The sequence below is a fragment of the Triturus cristatus genome, chromosome 7 (genome assembly GCF_964204655.1).
Source record: "Triturus cristatus chromosome 7, aTriCri1.1, whole genome shotgun sequence".
In the NCBI taxonomy this organism is placed as follows: Eukaryota; Metazoa; Chordata; class Amphibia; order Caudata; family Salamandridae; genus Triturus; species Triturus cristatus.
Genome location: NC_140590.1, coordinates 543703130 through 543723100, shown reverse-complemented (window position 1 = coordinate 543723100; position 19971 = coordinate 543703130). Strand labels below are relative to the sequence as shown.

General features: G+C 41.3%; 1 protein-coding gene across 4 annotated transcripts in view; it reads right to left on the bottom strand.

The window, feature by feature from the left end:
* Positions 1–1529: 1529 nt before the first annotated feature.
* Positions 1530–19971, bottom strand: part of UNC13D (unc-13 homolog D) — a 697875-nt gene continuing 679433 nt past the window's right edge. For all 4 annotated transcript variants that reach the window (XM_085616967.1, XM_085616965.1, XM_085616968.1 and 1 more), the window contains exon 33: positions 1530–3086. In XM_085616967.1, the coding sequence (XP_085473093.1) occupies positions 2977–3086 (110 nt within the window). In that variant the 3' untranslated portion in view covers positions 1530–2976. The remainder of the gene's footprint in view (positions 3087–19971) is intronic.

Below are 19971 nucleotides of genomic sequence, written 5' to 3'. Positions count from 1 at the left end.
AGTATAACCTCAAAGTGGGCTTTTAACCTTGGGGGCAGTCCCCGAGATGCTTCTGTTGTATGTTGTCCTAAGGATCAGAGTTGTGGCCCTCAGCGGTCTCGAACCTTATGGTTTATTGATCTCTGCATATGGTGTTTTTTGGGGGAAACAGCTTTTACTAAGAAGTTTTTACTTCGTATTACATTTTACACGCATTTTGTACATCGTAGACTGTTGGCACGCAAGTCTTTACAATGCAAGACAAAACCACGCATTAGAGGGTGATTAAAAAAGGGGGTTTAGGGGTCTCCCCCCAAAATTATAAAATGTTGAAATAGTACCAAACCTGTAAACGACAAAGGCAATTAATTAAATATATTAAGATTTAATGTGTAATACTTTTTAAACAGTAGGTGGCAGTGTTAAGCTGTGACAGGATTTTCCATAAACAGTAAGAGTGGTAAAACTATGGGTGGTAGTGGAATGCGTGGTGAAGGTGTTTCTAATGTGAGTGAATGTAAATTCGTGGTAGTGGTATGCGTTGTAAAATTGGCGATGTGAAGAGTGGTGAAGTAAAGCGTGGTAATGTCATACGACCGTTTTTTTCCCCGCAATGTCTTAAGTTAAAATAAAATTTCTCTTAAATAAGTCAGTTATGAATTAATTAAAAGTCAATGTGTGGAACTTTCTCGTGATAAAGGTCTCTAAGGGCCTCATGTAGGTAGCCAAATACCGGTCGGTAACGGCCGATTTTCGGTAATTATACCGTTACCGACCGGTATTTTGGCTATTGGCATGTAGGGGGACAAGTTTTGGTTTCGGAATTTACCGAATCGGTAAAATTACCGATTCGGTAATAATACCGAATCGGTAATGTTACCGAATCGGTAACTTTTCCGAATCGGTAATTTTACCGAATCGGTAAATTCCGAAACCAAAATCGAGATGTAGGGGGAGTGTGTGGGTGTGTTTAAGAGTCGGTATTTACCACCAACTTATAGTTGGTGGTAAATAATTAATGTATGTGTTTAAGCATTTTTACGCGCGTAGCAGTGTGCAATGTGGCATACATACATGCCCTTAGGGCATGTATGTGTGCCACATGTGCACACATGGCCGAATCAGGGGTGCAACAGGGTGTCAATGTGACACCCTGCCACCCTTGCATGTTCTCCACAATTACCGAATCGGTATTTACCGATTCGGTAATGAGGCATACCTTCCCCTCAATGGGAAAGTATGCCTCATTACCGAATCGGTAAATACCGATTCGGTAATTACCGAATTGTAACGAATCGGTAAAAATTACCGACTCATTACCTACATACGAGTTACCACTTCTTAAATACCGATTCGGTACGGCTCGGTATTTAAGAAGTGGTAACTGGTATGCTACCTACATGAGGCCCTAAATGTCTTAAGTGGTCATTATAATACGGTTAAAAGGCATCACTGTTAAGCTATCATATGGCATAAACATAATGACAAGCAGTGGTAATCATATGAGGAGAGAACCATAGGTAGCATGATTTGATAGAGCGTTGTTCTCATGGTGACATAGTTTATTAGGTAAAAGTATCATGATATCAAAGTGTTGTTCTCTTGACATATGGTATAGTTAATAGTAATAAGGCACTGATTTAATTATTCATAGATACCATGATAATAAGGTGTTCAGCTCCTAATGGATTAAGTATCATGATGGAATAGGGCATTCATCTGAAGACGTAGGTCATGTTTAGATGGTCATAAGCTGTTGATCTTATGATGATATGAGACTTGGGTCTCGTGATGTCATAGGGTGCAGGTCAGACTGACACTGGGTATAAATACTTTAGCTTCTTAATGCATTGATCCCATAATACAGGACACAGGTTTTATGAAAACTAAGCACTGGGCTCATGACCTAGGGAATATGTACAATGCTCATAAGGTGTTGATTTGTGGCATTAGGCAAAGGTATTGTTATGTCACAAGGTGAAACCATTTTCATGTTGGAAGTCCGCAGGTATGATGTTTCTTATGGCATAAAATATGAATATCGCAGTGTCTTAATTTGTGGGTATGGTGGTATCGTAATGATGAGGAAGTGAAAAGCCATATCAACAGAAAAAGAATTGGGATATCACAACTGTAGGTCTTACTAGGTCATATGCTGTAGGGATCACATCAACAGGCACAAGGCTGGCCTGGTAAAGCCATGTGGTATTCAGCAGTTTAATGATGATAAATCTAGCGATGCCCTGTGCCGAGAGGCAGATCCTTTGATCAAGATGTAAGGCTCAGGGTGCGCTTTAGATAATCTACACATTACACCTTTCCTTATTAGGGTGTTTCAATGATGCAGAAACAATACAGGTAGATCCTATACAACTAGTTGGTGTGAGGGAGCTCACAGGAGGCCACATGTGAGAAGGCATTGTCGAGGTCTAAAAGGCAAATGATTTCGAACCAGGAATAAGTCAGTCAAATGGTCTTCCAAACATTCTCACAGAGGTCTTGAACCATCCCATGGTGCTCCGGAAAGGTTTCATGTAGTTCAGATAAAGAAAGAGAACATCTTTCAGTGGAAATATGTATTATTGTCCTCTTACATTAAGCTACATAGTCCATTAGCAAAAGACTACGCAGTCGTAATGCTTGCTCTCCTTGGCATCAAATAATCTGTACTGTAAAGATCTGAGTCTCCCAGACTTTTTATGTTCTTGATTGACAGAAAAATATCTTACATTAACTAGGGCTGCAGAGTGCATTTCATTTCTCTCCGTAACCAGAACCGACCATGTATGTGCTCTCTTGCCCAGTCTCCTCTGTCCTGCTCCTCCGATGACCTCAACTAATACAGTCGACCGGTGTCATGTCACTGGGTGCATTGCACTACAACTATGTGGCATTTGAAAGCAGATTCAATAATGTTTGCTCTGGACAGCATAGTTAAATTCAGGAGCATCCCAAAATTACAATGTGTTAAAGCCTCTCTCCAGTCCAGAATAGATGCTACCGCTTGCCTTCTAGGGACTGCTTTGCACGTTGTTTCCTCAATTTCACAAATGTTTGTGCTTCTTTATCTGATTTTCGCAATTCCAAAAGCTTCAGGATATGGTCTCCTGCAGACAGGGAGAAAAAACAGACATTAGATGGCACCAGAAAAAATTTATTGGCAATAAACGGTGATATTTTAAGAGTGGAGAAGTCAAAGGTACTGCAGGGCAAAACCATTTAACTATGTCTATCCATTCTTGGCCATAGAGTGTACAGCCAAATTAAGTCACACTGACCACCTAAGTGGCATACAGTGTAGTGGAGTGGCGCAGAATGTAATATACAGTGGAGTGGTGTAGAGTGTAGTGGCATACAGCAGAGTGGCACAGAGTGGAGTGGCGTAGAGTGTAATATTGCTGAGTTGAGTGGCGTACAGTTGAGTGGCATACACTTGTGTGGCGTACAGTACAGTACCATACATTGGAGTGGCATACCAATGAATAGCATAGAGTGGAGTTGTGTAGAGGTGAGTAACGTACACATGAATAGTATAGAGTGGAGTGGCGTAGTGTGGAGTGGTGTGGTGTAGAGTGGAACAGCTTACTTGATTGTCATGGTGTACAGTGCAGTGGTGTGAGTGGACTGCTGTAGAGTGGAATATCGCAGCATGGAGTAGCGTAGAGTGGAATAGTGTGGAGTGGCGTATAGAGGAGTGGCGTTGAGTGGAACAGCGTGTCAAGCGGCGTACAGTGGAGTGGTGTAGAGTGGAATGCCCTTGAGTGGAATATCGTAGCATGGAGTGGCATACAGTGGAATAGCGCTGAGTGGCGTAGAGCGCAGTGACACAGAGTTGAATAGCGTGGAGTGACGTAGAGTGGAATGGCATAGAGTGGAGTAGTGTACAGTAGAGTGGCATCGAATGTAGTGGTGTGAAGTGGCGTAGAGTTGAGTAGAGTGGAATAGCATAGAATGGACTGGCATGGAGTGGTGTAGAGGGGAGTGGTGTAGAGTGGAGTGGCGTAGAGTGGAATGGGGTTTGGTGTGTTAGAGTCTAATTTAAAGAGGCATAGCATGAACCTGGCTGAACTGATGTAGATTAAATTCTGACAGGAATATAGATTATGGGGTGGAAAGAGTAATTTCTAGTATGATCTATAAACTGGTTAAGTTGTGTTAACGTTATCAGTGACAAAACACTTAAATATTGGGCTATATAACTATAACTTTAGTATTTGTAATGTCTGTGTAGTTTAAGTTTGGTTTGTACAAAAAAAAATGTATATATACCTCCTCCCCAAATTTCACAAAAATGCCACCAACCCACCTGGTAGACAGATTGTGTCATCAAGGGATAGCGCATTAGAAAACACATCTAAGTATGTGGGCCATTTTTTACAGCCTCTAGTCCAATCATTACCATCATTTGTCAAAGACACTGGTGATTTTTTTGAGAATCATTAATGAAATCACCTGGGACAAAAACTACCTATTAATGAGCATGGATGTGAGCAGTTCATACACGTGTATTCCCCAAGATCTTGGTATTGAATCATGTAGGTTCTTCATGTAAAATAGATCTTTATTCTTTCTTTTCCATACGAAAATGATCCTAGAGATGATCCAGCTATGTATAAAACATTTTTTTTTCTTGTTTGACAACAAGATGTACAGACAGACCCAGCTTTGCAGGATTGTACCTCGGCTGGTGGGAGAAGCAGGTTGTCAATAACACCAGACAATTTACTGATCACGTCGTCCTCTGGGTCTGGGAAAATTGATGACATCTTCTGCATCTGGAGAGGGACTGAAACCCAGGCGCAGGAGTTTATCGCTATCCTCCATCAAAAACAACTTGAATTTGCACTTTACAAGTGAAACTAATGCCACCACTATTGAATTCTTAGATCTCAAATTGGAGATAAAACATGATAAAATCACTAGCAAATTGTTCAGGAAAACAACGGCGGGCAATAGTTTGCTTCATGCCAAAAGTTGCCACCCTAGAAACTTAATTCGTAGCATTCCTTTTGGCAAGTTACTCAGGGCCAAAAGGAATTGCAGCACTGAGGAGAGTTGTCAAAGAGAAAAAAACATAATGACTCAGAGGATTTTAGCACGTGGCTACAGTAGAACCATCACTAAAGAAGCGACCTCCAAAGTAGAAAAACTCAAAAGGGAAGAGCTACTTGTTCCCAAAAACAAAGATACTGAAAAGGTGAAGGAGCCCATAAGGTTCATTACCAAATATAACAACCAAGCTTGGGCGATCAGGAGAAGTTTGAAAAAGTTTTGGTAGGTTCTAAGAAGTGATGACGATCTGAGGGAATATGTTGGAGAGAATCCTTCTCTCACATTCAGAAAACCCAAATCGTTACGTGATACACTAAGTAGGAGTCTTGTGAACCAAATCAAGAAACGCACTGATATTCAAGGGTTTTTTACCTGCAACCAGTGCAAAGCTTGTAAATTCAGCACCAGTTGTAAAACCATCAAACTTAGCAAAGATAAACCCCCATACCAAATCAGGAAACATTTGAATTGCAACACTGAATTTCTGGTTTATGCTTTAAGATGTCCCTGCGATAGATTCTACATAGGGAGCATGATCCACAAAGGCAAAAAGAGGGTACTCGAGCATCTTCGGGCTATAAAGAAAAATGATAAACAATACCCAGTTGCCCGCCATTTCAGTACGAGTCATAATCAAAATGCCAACCTACTTAGATTCTGTGTCCTTCATTGTGTACCACTAAGAACAAGAGGAGGCAATAGAACTGTTGAACTAAGAAGGCTGGAATCTAAAATAATTGTCAAATATAACACCTTATCCCCTACAGGTTTGAATCTTGATGAAGAAATGTCCGTTCATCTACGACATGTTTCCGCTTGCTTATCACCCTCATGTTCTCCCCTATTGTCTTTTAAGGTTTATTGTTTAGTTAGTATTTTCATTTCTGTGCACTGTTATACATGGTTTTAATAGGACTGTGTTTGTCTGGTCTTTTACAGATGTCAATTGGGAAAGCAGAGGAGCTCTAATATCTATCGACACTCAAACAGATGAATTGTTTCCTTTTCTTTGAACATTTGAATTGCTCACTTGAGCAGGACTTGAGATTTACGACTACTAACTTTACGTCCGCACTCGGGCCGGAAATTCAGGCCCGGAGGCGGAGCTTCCGGCCCGGAGGTGGAGCTTCTGGCCTGGAGGCGGAGCTTCCGCCCCAGAGGTGGGGATTCCGGCCAGTGGCGGAGATTTAGCCATGGCCAAAATCTCCACCTCTGGGCCGTAAGCGCTGCCTCCGGGCCGGAATTTCTGGCCCGAGTGCGGACGTAAAGTTAGTAGTCGTAAATCCATTCTGAGAATACCAAAAGTAGTAAGTGCATTCTGTGAATACCAAAAGCAGTAAGTGCATTCTGTGAATACCAAAAGCAGTAAGTGCATTCTGTGAATACCAAAATGGTAGTAAGTTTAGGATTTTGTCTTAAGTTAGTTCTGTGAATCGGGCCCCATAGGTTTCACACACGTTATAGTTAGGAATTAGCATTTAAAAAACCTTGCAAATTCACTTAAAAAACCATAAGTTTCACACATGTTATAGTTAGCTGGACATTTCACTCGTAAAAAACCATTGAAATTCCCCCGTTATAGTTAGTTCAGATAACTATAACTCACGCGACCGCCACTCTATCACAAGGATGATGTCATCAGTGATGTCATGAGTGATGCCACTGACCATGTCATGAGTGATGTAATATGTGACGTCATGAGCAGTGGATTGCGGGCGCGCGAGTTATAGTTATCTGAACTAACTATAACGGGGGAATTTCAATGGGTTTTTACGAGTGAAATGTCCAGCTAACTAGAACATGTGTGAAACCTATGGTTTTTTAAGTGAATATATATATATATATTTGCTCCAAACCGGGTTCCATGCATACGAAACAGGCACTGACTCCGTGGGATAAGTTTTAAAGAAAATGCTTTATTTCAAAAATCTGTGGCCCAGACGCGTTTCGGCGAACAAGTCCGCCTTGCTCACTGTGTCGGACCCAGTTCAGATACAATGCTTATAAGCCAATTACGTGCACGTAACACACACCCCCAGGTTACTTGGCAACCAGTAAACAAAAATTAACATGAAAGAAATACTGTTGTTAAACAAGTCTTTCCTCAGACCAGTGTCACTTTGAGTAATATAATGATGCAAAGTATTCAAAAAGGGTACATCGGTCCATCATTGTTCGTATTAATAAAAGAATAATTCCTGAAGTAACAGTGCTATGTAAACATGATAGTGCTAGTTAAAATTAATGTAGACTTTTGTAAATATTTGAACATTTGTAAACATTTGTAAGTACTTGAAAATACAGCCCAAGTGGGCAAGCTAACACACTGTTTTCAAAATCTAATATTGATGACCAATTGAAACAATAAAGCATCATAGTGTTTTTCTAAAGCTGCCCTATATTAGCATAGGGGGACCTACTGGGCACGTATTAAAACAATTATGCTGAACCAATAAACAAAAACTGGGTTGAGACTCAAAGGATTGTTACAAGAATTTTAAAAAGGCAGTTTTGAATTTATAGATGAACACTTAATGCTTCGTCGGCATTCAAACCATTAGGAATCTTGCAATCTAATTGGATTATGTATCGTGACTCCAACCTCCTAAGTGCAAGTTGTCTGTTCCCACCCCTGATACTTTTCTTAACACTGTCAGCCACAAAGTATACCAAATCTTCTGCTTTGCCATCATGTACTCTGTTAATGTGTCGAGCAACTGGGTATGTCGGGTCTTTGTTGTTAATTGCCCTTAAGTGTTGCAGAATTCTGACATGTGCCGGGTGAATGGTGCTGCCAACATACATCTTGTTGCATGTACAGCGTAACACGTATACCGCGAATTCGGTTTTGCACGTGAAATGCTCCCTGATCTCAATGGGAGTTTTTCTGAGAGGGGTCACGATTGATTTGGTGTTGATTCCGTACTGGCAGGCTTTGCACTTTGTGCATTTGAAAAATCCTCTTTGAGATTTTAGCCAACTGGTACCTTTGTCAGATACAGGGGCATTGGATACAAGTTCCTGTTTCATGGACTTAGCTCTCCTGAAAGTTAACTGGGGGAGCTTAGCACACGAAGGACCAATAACAGGGTCACATCTTACTATCGGCCAATGTCTGTATAGAATTTGTCTGAATCTCTGATGGAAACTATTGTAGCCAGTGACTAGCCTCGGTGTCTGTTGGGCTGTTTCCCCTAAGGTTAATCTGTTGCCCTTGTTCTTAAATAGAAGATCTTTTCTTTGGATATTTTGACACTTCCCCTTAGCTAGTTTGAGAGTCTTTTCCTTGTAGCCTCTGTTGCTAAGTCTTGTACATAAATTGTTGGTCGCTTCAATAAGGCTCTCAGTAGTGCTACAGTTCCTCTTCATACGAAGGCACTCAGCAAAGGGAATGCTCTCAATGAGTTTAACAGGGTGAAAACTCTGAGCATGTAAAATGGCATTCCCTGATGTCAGTTTACGGTGTGTACGTGAGTGTATACGGTTGTTCATAGTGTAGAGTTCTAAATCAAGAAATACAATGGACTGCTTGTCTATAGTGCCTGTAAACTTGAGATTTAGGTCATTGGTATTAATCACATTTACAAAATCAATGGCACTCGACACACTGCCCTTCCACACAATAAAGATGTCGTCGATGTAACGTTGATATATAACAACATTTTCACACATTTGAGTATTGCACTTTGTCATGAGTACTTGCTCCTCCCACCAGCCCATATGCAAATTCGCATAGCTGGGGGCGAAGCAAGTACCCATGGCTGTACCTTGTACCTGTTTGTATAATAGCCTGTCAAACAAGAAAATGTTATTTGTTAAACACCACTCCACCATATGTAACAACATCACTGTATGTTCATGTAAACTTGAATCTCTTGTGCTCAAGTAGTGTTTAGTAGCTCTCATGCCTTCCTGATGTCTTATACTAGTGTACAAACTCTGTACATCTAGTGTAACAAACAAGTAATCCTCTTGCCATTTAAAATCAAAAATCTTAGTGAGAAAATCACCAGTGTCTTTAATGTAAGCTGGTAAGGTCCGTACAAATGGCTGGAGAAAAAAGTCTATGAACTTGCTGGTATTCTCAAATAAACTCCCAATGGCAGATATGATTGGTCTGCCGGGAGGACACTCTGCATTTTTATGAATTTTTGGTAGCAAGTATAATTGCGGTGTCACAGGATAATCATTTTTTAGAAAATCAAGTTCATTTCTAGTTATTAACCCATTCCGTTTCCATTCGTATAAACATCCGTGGAATTTTTCTTTGGTACTGATGATATTAGTGGCACTGATCCGTACATAGCAGTTCATGTCTGATAGTTGATTCAATGCTTCCTTGTTGTACATATCTAGAGGCCAAAGTACGATGTTGCCTCCTTTGTCCGACCAGCGTACCACGATGTCGGAGCGTGCTTTGATTTTTTGCATTGTCTTTAAATAACCAACTGGTTCTTTGTTTTTTACCGTGTTGAATGTATTACTGCTTTCAGTTGCCAAAACTCTAAGATCCTGAATCATTTTGTCCGCAAAAATATCAATATTGTCCCTTGGCATAAGAGGATTAAAAATAGATTTTGGTCGAAACGGTGTTGTCACAGATGCAGATAAATTACAATCCAAATTCGTTCCTGTTACATCCGAAATTGGTACCTGTGTTAAACATTCCTGCTCAAGTTCCGCCATGTCTTTCAGGAAAGCTAAATCCGCTGCGGATAAATTCTCTGGTTCTTGCTCTATAATTGCTCCTTGGTCTTTCATGTTCATTTTTTCCTTGGTGTTAAAAAAATGTTTACGCAATTTTAATTTCCGTGTAAAGTGGTAAAGGTCTATTCTTGTTTGGGTATAGTCAAAATTGGTTGTCTTGCAATACGATAATCCCAAAGCAAGAATTTGTTCTTCATCCGGAGTCAGGGCCATATTAGTTAAGTTTACAACTGTATTATCTGGTTTTTCTTTATTGTTTTTCATTTCCTCTTGTTCCGTCTGTATACGTTTTTTTGCTGTGTTTTGTTTGCCCCATCGGCGATTTTTCCTCCTTCTGTTCCTTGATTTTGAGCCCTGTTTGATGGGTACGCCTGTCTCTGGGGTCTTGGGCGTAAGCTCATCAAACGCTCGACTCGTAAAAAACTGAGTTCTTGAATTGGTGTAGGCGCCTGATGTGCTTGTTCCTTGGTGCCACTTGTTTCAGGTTCGGATTCAATTTACGAACTCAACTCTGTATCACTCGGTTCCCGTTGGCTTGAGGGGCCCGCCATTGTTTTCGATAACTCCTGGCGACGCATATTTTCAAAGCGTCTCGAGAAAGTGTAAATTCTGCCATGTAGGTAGTCATTTCTGTCACGCTGAAACTTACTGGCTTTTCTTTCTTTAATTATTTGTTCGTATTTCAGAACACTGTTTTTTATCTCCGCTAGACCTTTATTCACTTCATCTTGGTTGATTATCTCTTCAAGTTCTTTATATATCTCATTGATTCGTACGAGAATTTTATCTCTATCCGTTGTAGCGAATTTGATAAGTATTTGTAACATGTTGCGAGATGATTGGGCACGGTTATCAGCCCACTCCTGTAACATAGCGGGATCCGGATTTTCATAAGTTGGCGCTACTAAAATCCTCAAACCCCTCGGAATGCGATTTACTTCGAGGTATTTTTTCAATGATGTGCATTCCCACCATTTGGCTATTTCATGTCTCCGAAGCTTCTCTAATTCGCTAAGTAGTTTTTTCATATTATTTCCTCTTGTCGGCGATTGCGTTTTGCCGCTGGTTGACGGCGTTTCATCTTGGCTTTCCTTTTCGCTGAAAATATCAAGTGCTGCCTCTTCGCGGTCCTTGATCCAATCCTCGGACATTGCTATTGAAATAGTTATTGTCTTTAACACCCACAGCCCGTAGATAAAAACCTACAGGACTACCTCTCCCATCAGCCACCTGTGGGAGTATGAGAAACCGCAGTGAATTACACACTAGGCTTACCTGTATCCCGGTCTGCCCTCCGACATTCACGAGAAACAGGACACTCCCACTTAAGCAATCCAAACCGCGTACAATACTCCAAGATTCCGGCTGCAGGGGGCTCTCCGTTTTCCTTGCACACAAAGATAATCCAAAGCATGACTCCGGCAACGGAAAGCGCCAAACCAAGGTGGGTCAGTGTAAGAGGCACCGGAACGCCTCTAATATTCGCTCCAAACCGGGTTCCATGCATACGAAACAGGCACTGACTCCGTGGGATAAGTTTTAAAGAAAATGCTTTATTTCAAAAAGCTGTGGCCCAGACGCGTTTCGGCGAACAAGTCCGCCTTGCTCACTGTGTCGGACCCAGTTCAGATACAATGCTTATAAGCCAATTACGTGCACGTAACACACACCCCCAGGTTACTTGGCAACCAGTAAACAAAAATTAACATGAAAGAAATACTGTTAAACGAGTCTTTCCTCAGACCAGTGTCACTTTGAGTAATATAATGATGCAAAGTATTCAAAAAGGGTACATCGGTCCATCATTGTTCGTATTAATAAAGGAATAATTCCTGAAGTAACAGTGCTATGTAAACATGATAGTGCTAGTTAAAATTAATGTAGACTTTTGTAAATATTTGAACATTTGTAAACATTTGTAAGTACTTGAAAATACAGCCCAAGTGGGCAAGCTAACGCACCGTTTTCAAAATCTAATATTGATGACCAATTGAAACAATAAAGCATCATAGTGTTTTTCTAAAGCTGCCCTATATTAGCATAGGGGGACCTACTGGGCACGTATTAAAACAATTATGCTGAACCAATAAACAAAAACTGGATTGAGACTCAAAGGATTGTTACAAGAATTTTAAAAAGGCAGTTTTGAATTTATAGATGAACACTTAATGCTTCGTCGGCATTCAAACCATTAGGAATCTTGCAATCTAATTGGATTATGTATCGTGACTCCAACCTCCTAAGTGCAAGTTGTCTGTTCCCACCCCTGATACTTTTCTTAACACTGTCAGCCACAAAGTATAGCAAATCTTCTGCTTTGCCATCATGTACTCTGTTAATGTGTCGAGCAACTGGGTATGTCGGGTCTTTGTTGTTAATTGCCCTGAAGTGTTATATATATATATCCAACAAAACTCCTTCCCAAGAAGAGAGCAGAAGCCACACAGGGGAAAGTCGAGGAAGCCCTTTATTTTACGACAATGGCGAATGCATTTCTGCAAATTATTGCCTTCTTCAGCGCCCAAGAGTTTCAGGACGCTTTGCTTCGCATTTGTAAAAGTCCTGCCGCCCTTTGATTTGTTCAGGCATGCTCCGCCCCCACAACAAATGTCCGCTCACCTGTTTCCAGTCCTCGATTCTCTTGTGGACTGCACAGCCCAGAATGCACTGTAATGGTTTCAGGTAGGTGATGCTTGGGGGTAATTCTGCCATATAGTTGCGCAGGATGCAAGATGTTAAGCAAAGCTTAAAACCATTTCCTGCTTGTGTACAGTAATGAAAAGCGCCTACTCGTGCCCCCACCGCCTCAGCCTCTGGGTTCAGGAGTCCATTCAACGGGGGCAAAATGACAATGCATGCCGGCGTGCCCAGACCATCCGATAACTCGGAAAACCAAAAACTGCAAAGACAGAGCCAGTGAAGTCCGGGCCGCTTGTGAAGCAGGTGCCTCTGTACCACGTCTCTGGCTGACGTGGAACTATATCCAACAAAACTCCTTCCCAAGAAGAGAGCAGAAGCCACACAGGGGTAAGTCGAGGAAGCCCTTTATTTTACGATAATGGCGAATGCATTTTGGCAAATTATTGCCTTCTTCAGCGCCCAAGAGTTTCAGGAGGCTTTGCTCGCATTTGTAAAAGTCCTGCCGCCCTTTGATTTGTTCAGGCATGCTCCACCCCCACAACAAATGTCAGCTCACCTGTTTCCAGTCCTCGATTCTCTTGTGGACTGCACAGCCCAGAATGCACTGTAATGCTTTCAGGTAGGTGATGCTTGGGGGTAATTCTGCCATATAGTTGCGCAGGATGCAAGATGTTATGCAAAGCTTAAAACTATTTCCTGCTTGTGTACAGTAATGAAAAGCGCCTCCTCGTGCCCCCACCGCCTCAGCCTCTGGGTTCAGGAGTCCATTCAACGGGGGCAAAATGACACTGCATGCCGCCCTGCATGAGGTGGAATACCTCACAACTGCCTTTTTCTCTTCCCAAACGTTTGAGGCGTGCCCAGACCATCCGAGATATATATATATATATATATTCACTTAAAAAAACCATAGGTTTCACACATGTTATAGTTAGCTGGATATTTCACTCGTAAAAAACCAATGAAATTCCCCCGTTATAGTTAGTTCAGATAACTATAACTCGCGCGCCCGCAATCCTGCTCATGACGTCACATATTACATCACTTATGACATGGTCAGTGGCATCACTCATGACATCACTGATGACATCATCCTTGTGAAAGAGTGGCGGTCGCGCGAGTTATAGTTATCTGAACTAACTATAACGGGGGAATTTCATTGGTTTTTTACGAGTGAAATATCCACCTAACTATAACATGTGTGAAACCTAGGGTTTTTTAAGTGAATTTGCAAGGTTTTTTAAATGCCAATTCCTAACTATAACGTGTGTGAAACCTATGGTTTTTTCAGTGAATTTGTACGGTTTTTTAAATGCTAAGTTATGTATGTATTATTTTTTTTATATATTTATTTTACAATAAACTACGTATTAAAATTATACGCACCCCCGCGATTTAAAAAAAAAAATATTTACACATTTTTTCTGTCTTCGGAGTCCTTCAGGGACCCCCTGACAAAGGCTAGGGGGTCAGGAACTCTCTACCCTGCCCCCTTTTCACGTTCGCCACCTTCCTTTTTCACTCTCGCACTGAAAACAAACAAAATGGCGGCTGACACTTCCTGATTTCGACCGATTCGAACGTTGACTAACATGTAACCACCAATCAGAATTACGCTCGCGCACGTTAGGGTGCTCGCACGGTGCGCGCACGGTGCGCGGCTATAGATATGTATATGCTTTTACATGCTATTTTCTCAGGAACTACTGAACAGATTGACGCCAGACCTGCAAAAGGCACTTCCCTGACCTGAGGACTACCTCTCTGCCAAATTTCAAGTAATTCTCTTCAGCCATTCGGGCTGTACCTTCGACTAAAGGTCCTATGGAAAAATGCATTGGGAAAACGTGTTTTGGGACCCCCCTTTTTTCTCGGCCCCCGCTTGAGGAATCACCCCGAGACTTTCAGGGTAGGAGCTGAGCAGAGCGCCCCATTAGTTTTGAAAATTTCGCGAGAATTCGTCAACCGGCGCCAAAGTTATTCAAAATAGAATTTTCAGATTTCCTATGGAAACACGGTCCTAACTATAACTATCTTCTGGCGACCGCCAGTAGATTATAATTATATATATATATATATATATATATATATATATATATATATATATATATATATATATATATATATATATATATATATATATATATATATATATATATATATATATATATATATATATATATATATATATATATATATATATATATATATATATATATATATATATATATATATATCAAAGTCCACATTCACCCAAGGTGCGGGGTGCACTCACGATCAGCGCGTTCAAATTGCAGGGGAGAACCAAGGTGCCACCAGCATCAGCAGAGCCTGATGCGTTTCAGGAATCCTCCCTTTTTCAAAGGCTTATCTGCTCCAAAATGAAATGCCAGCAAACAGATACCAGTCTTATTTCCCTTTTTATTCAACTCGATAACTCTCAGGTGAGTAGCAAATCAGCAAAGAATTATGGGACTGGTAGTCCGTACCAAATACTACCCTAGTGGGCTGATGGCAGACATCCGGAAAATAAAGTTACATCACAGGTGCACCCTTCTGTTACTCCCCCTTTCCAAATAACACCAGAAAGTTCCACAGCGCTGATCAAAGACCAGCAGCGGAACCGCCAAAGTCCACGGCGGTGCATCCCCCGGCCGGGTCGGCCGTATTTATCAAAGTCCACATTCACCCAAGGTGCGGGGTGCACTCACGATCAGCGCGTTCAAATTGCAGGGGAGAACCAAGGTGCCACCAGCATCAGCAGAGCCTGACGCGTTTCAGGAATCCTCCCTTTTTCAAAGGCTTATCTGCTCCAAAATGAAATGCCAGCATACAGATACCAGTCTTATTTCCCTTTTTATTCAACTCGATAACTCTCAGGTGAGTAGCAAATCAGCAAAGAGGCACATCGCCAACTAAGAGAAACCCGATTCTATGAGAAACTAACAAATAATCTCACCGCAACAAACAAAAAAATGGTGGACGAGAAACTCTTGGAATGGGCATTAAAGGGACTAATTGACGAAGAAGAACGAAAATTCCTTACGGTAACACATCCAATAACATCAACAATTTACTTCCTGCCAAAGTTCCACAAAGATCAGAGGAAACCTCCGGGAAGACCGATACTATCAGCAAAGGGGTCATTGTTGGAGCGTCTGGCAAATTTCATAGATCATTTTTTGAGGCCATATGTGACGCAATTGAGTTCATACTTACAAGATACCACTGATCTTCTAAGACTATTACAAAACACACCATGGCAAACATCGTACCAACTGATAACAATGGACGTCATAGCCCTGTATACCAACATAGGGAATGACATGGGCATGAAAGCTTGCAATTTCTTCCTCAAAAACAGGAACATCATGTACAGCAACCACAACAAGATGTTGTTAGAAATGATCTCCATTTGTCTAAACCAGAATATTTTCTTGTTCGGTGAAGAAATATTCCGCCAGAACAGCGGGACTGCCATGGGATTTTCTTTTAGTCCGAGTTACGCTTGCTTAGCCATGGGACTATGGGAACAAGAATTTGCGTGGAACACAGCCAATGATCAAGCAGTAAACAAAATCGTCAGTTGGAAGAGATACATTGACGACCTGCTAATAATCTGGGATGGCACAGCGATGGAATTCCAGGAATATTTCAATGTGATCAACAACTCCACAAATGATTTGAAATTTACTTATACTATAAGTAAAGAAAGGGTCATCTTCCTGGATACGGAAATTTATATCAAGAACAACGAGATCCATACCACGCTACATAGAAAAACAACAGCAACAAATGCCACCCTAGAAGCTACTAATTTTCATCAAAGCTCCCTTATCTCCAGCATCCCATATGGAGAATTCCTAAGGATCCGCAGGATCTGCAGTGAAGAAACAGAATGGCAAACCCACAGCGAGAGAACGGCGAAGCGCTTCAGGAGGAGGCAATACAAACCAGGAATAATAGCTCGATGTTTGAAAAGAACTAATGAAAAAACTCGAGGGGAGTGCCTGGCGGTGAAACAAATCAACAACAATGAAAAAAAGGAACCGATACGGATGATCATGGACTATGCACAAGAAAGTAATCAAATTACTAAAATATTGAGAAAAAACTGGAAGATCTTGCAACTGGACAGCACGGTCAAAGACATAGTGGGTAGCCACCCCACGGTCACTTACAGAAGAGCCAAAAACCTGAAGGACCATTTGATCCACAGCCATTTCAAAGCCAAAAATAAGGAAGAGACATGGTTAAAAACAAAAGGATTTTAAAAATGCCACTCTTGCAAGATGTGCCAAATAGCGAAACCAACTAAAGAGGTGAAACTGGCCAATAATAAAATCTGGGAAATTCGCCAATTAATCACCTGCAAGACACAATACACGATATACGTGATGGAATGCCCATGCCCGCTCAGGTACGTGTGAAGTACCATTTGTGAATTAAAAAAAGAATAATGGAGCATGTCAGGGCAACCATCCATAAAGATCGATCCAATGCTGTATCTAAACATATGGAGCAGGTGCACCAAGGAGATTGGAAGAAACTAAGATTTTTTGGAATAGAGACAATTCCAAAAAGAGAACGCGGTGGAGATCGGGAGAAATTGTTGCGCCAGAAGGAGTCGCGCTACATTATAAACCTGAGAACTCTGAGTCCCCATGGCCTGAATCAATCAGAGGAGTTATACATTCACCTTTAACCATTAAGAGACAAATTCAGTTAAGGAAAGATACAAGATAAAAAGACAACTGAGAAAGAAACCAGGCAACTGAAGAAATAATAAATAAGGAGGATCGGGCAGCATCAGAAGATAATTACAAGCAAATAAGAATGGAAAAAACGAAAAAGAAGTAGAATTAACTTTATTGACAAATGAACAAATGACAGTGCAGTTCAAAGCAGAAACCGTAAAAAACAACATACACTGCCTGAATCAATGAAATATAATCATAAGACCAACGACAGCCTGGAACAAGATGAATCTGAACAATCACAAAATCCATCAAGGGTTTATAAAGATATCTAATGTGAAAAGAAACTATTCCCTTCAAAAAATATCACCGACAACTACATTGACCATGAGCCATAGAGCCTGGAAGAAGACAGGAAATGACATGATAGCAACTAGGTTGCTTTTTAATGAGACTTTGTCAGAGAGCGAGTCGATCGTGAGCAAGGTGCCAGGCGGCATCGAAACGCGTAGATCTAGCTCTGCTAAGGCCCTAATGTAATGAAATAAATAGATTTAAACTGATACTTTGGGAGTGCGGCCCGTTTTTCTTCCTGGCTAGGAAGATTGTGTGGAAATATATATATATATATACATATATATATATATATATGTTACCATCACAGTCCAAAGAACGAGGTCGCACTCTGCAGAAGATGTCTCCAAAAGGAAGCTTTATTGTTCACGCGTAGAACTGGCCTTGACATCCAGATTATTCATAACGCCCGACGCGTTTCGAGCCACACGGCTCTTGTTCACAGGCACAGAAGAGGAGTCGTAGCACCAGCCTCTAAAACACCACATGGTCTGCAAGTTCCAGTTAAATAAACCCCGCTGGTGAGGCCTCTCAGGTGAGTATGATTTTGCTTGGCATGCTGGGACATGTAGTGCGATAGCGCTTACTTTTTACCCTCCAGTGGGTGTGCTATCGCACTACATGTCCCAGCATGCCAAGCAAAATCATACTCACCTGAGAGGCCTCACCAGCGGGGTTTATTTAACTGGAACTTGCAGACAATGTGGTGTTTTAGAGGCTGGTGCTACGACTCCTCTTCTGTGCCTGTGAACAAGAGCCGTGTGGCTCGAAACGCGTCGGGCGTTATGAATAATCTGGATGTCAAGGCCAGTTCTACGCGTGAACAATAAAGCTTCCTTTTGGAGACATCTTCTGCAGAGTGCGACCTCGTTCTTTGGACTGTGATGGTAACATAAATACGGCTGTCCCGCCGTGAGGCACGCACCGCCATGGAAATGAAATTGGAGCTGCTGAGGCACCGAACCTTTCAAGCCTCGGGTCAGCTGCAGGAGTACAGGAACTGGTTCAAACACCCGGAGGCCCACTGGAGGGCTTTATACAATATTTTAATAATTTGAAGAGAAGGAAATCGAGCACACCCACTGGAGGGTAAAAAGTAAGCGCTATCGCACTACATGTCCCAGCATGCCAAGCAAAATCATACTCACCTGAGAGGCCTCACCAGCGGGGTTTATTTAACTGGAACTTGCAGACAATGTGGTGTTTTAGAGGCTGGTGCTACGACTCCTCTTCTGTGCCTGTGAACAAGAGCCGTGTGGCTCGAAACGCGTCGGGCGTTATGAATAATCTGGATGTCAAGGCCAGTTCTACGCGTGAACAATAAAGCTTCCTTTTGGAGACATCTTCTGCAGAGTGCGACCTCGTTCTTTGGACTGTGATGGTAATATATATATATATATATATATATATATATATATATATATATATATATATATATATATATATATATATATATATATTCATATATATTCTCATGCATGCATTGACTGGAGAATTCACTCGGTACCTGACACAAAAAGCAGCATGTTTCTCACTCATGGTGAGACTCATTACAGTTAACAAGATATATAAATATGTATCTTGCTAACTGTATTGAGTCTCAACATGAGAAACATGCTGCTTTTTGTGTCATGTACTGAGTGAATTCTCCGGTCAATGCATGCATGAGAGTTTTTAGCAGCCACAGCAGGGGGCATTGTTTTTGGAAGCAGCATGTTTAATTAAGGAGTGGCTTGCCAACACATCAAAACACATGCCCTGTATTGGTTTTAATGGAATACACTCCCGCTCCCATTATTCCTTGACCATAAACATAAAGAGCTTTAAACCGGGACCGTTGTTTTTGATTCCTTACATCTGCTTGCTGTTCTTCTGGACATGCTCTTATATTTTTCTTTTGGCCCTTGTGGTAATCATGGTGATTTGATGGACTCTTTACTGTCTTTTGACCACATTCTGACTTACTACCTTTTAATCCATGTTTTAACCCGATTATGTTTTGACTATATTATTTGTGTTTTCTGGGAATAAGTGTTTTTGGTTTGTCAACTCTTATGGTACTTTTTCTGTTTCTGCTGGTGAAACTGTTTTGGTAAACGTTTATAAAATCTTCTTCAAATGAATTACCAATGACATTCTTTGCTCTTGGACCACAATAACCGTCAAGAAATATTGTTCAAAGGATTTTACTTCTGTCAGTCTGCCATGATTGTCCAACACGGTCAACTAGCGTAAAGTCTTTACACACCAAACAAATTAGTTCTCAGCCAACCAACCCTAACCAACTAGCTCAGGTCTATCCAATTTAAGCCATGCAGCTTAAGGCCATTCGGCCCATATCAACTAGGTTAAAATTCAGCCAAATAGTTTAAAACTCATCCAGCACAAGTTAACCTGCTGATTGTCCACCGAAATGCCAAGTGGGTTAAAAGTATCCAACCAAAATCAACAACCAAGATAACAAAGCCAACCTTCCTACTCATTATGTAGCACATGCCTCCCCAGTTGGGGCCCATCTGATACACATCAGTGTAAGACCCAT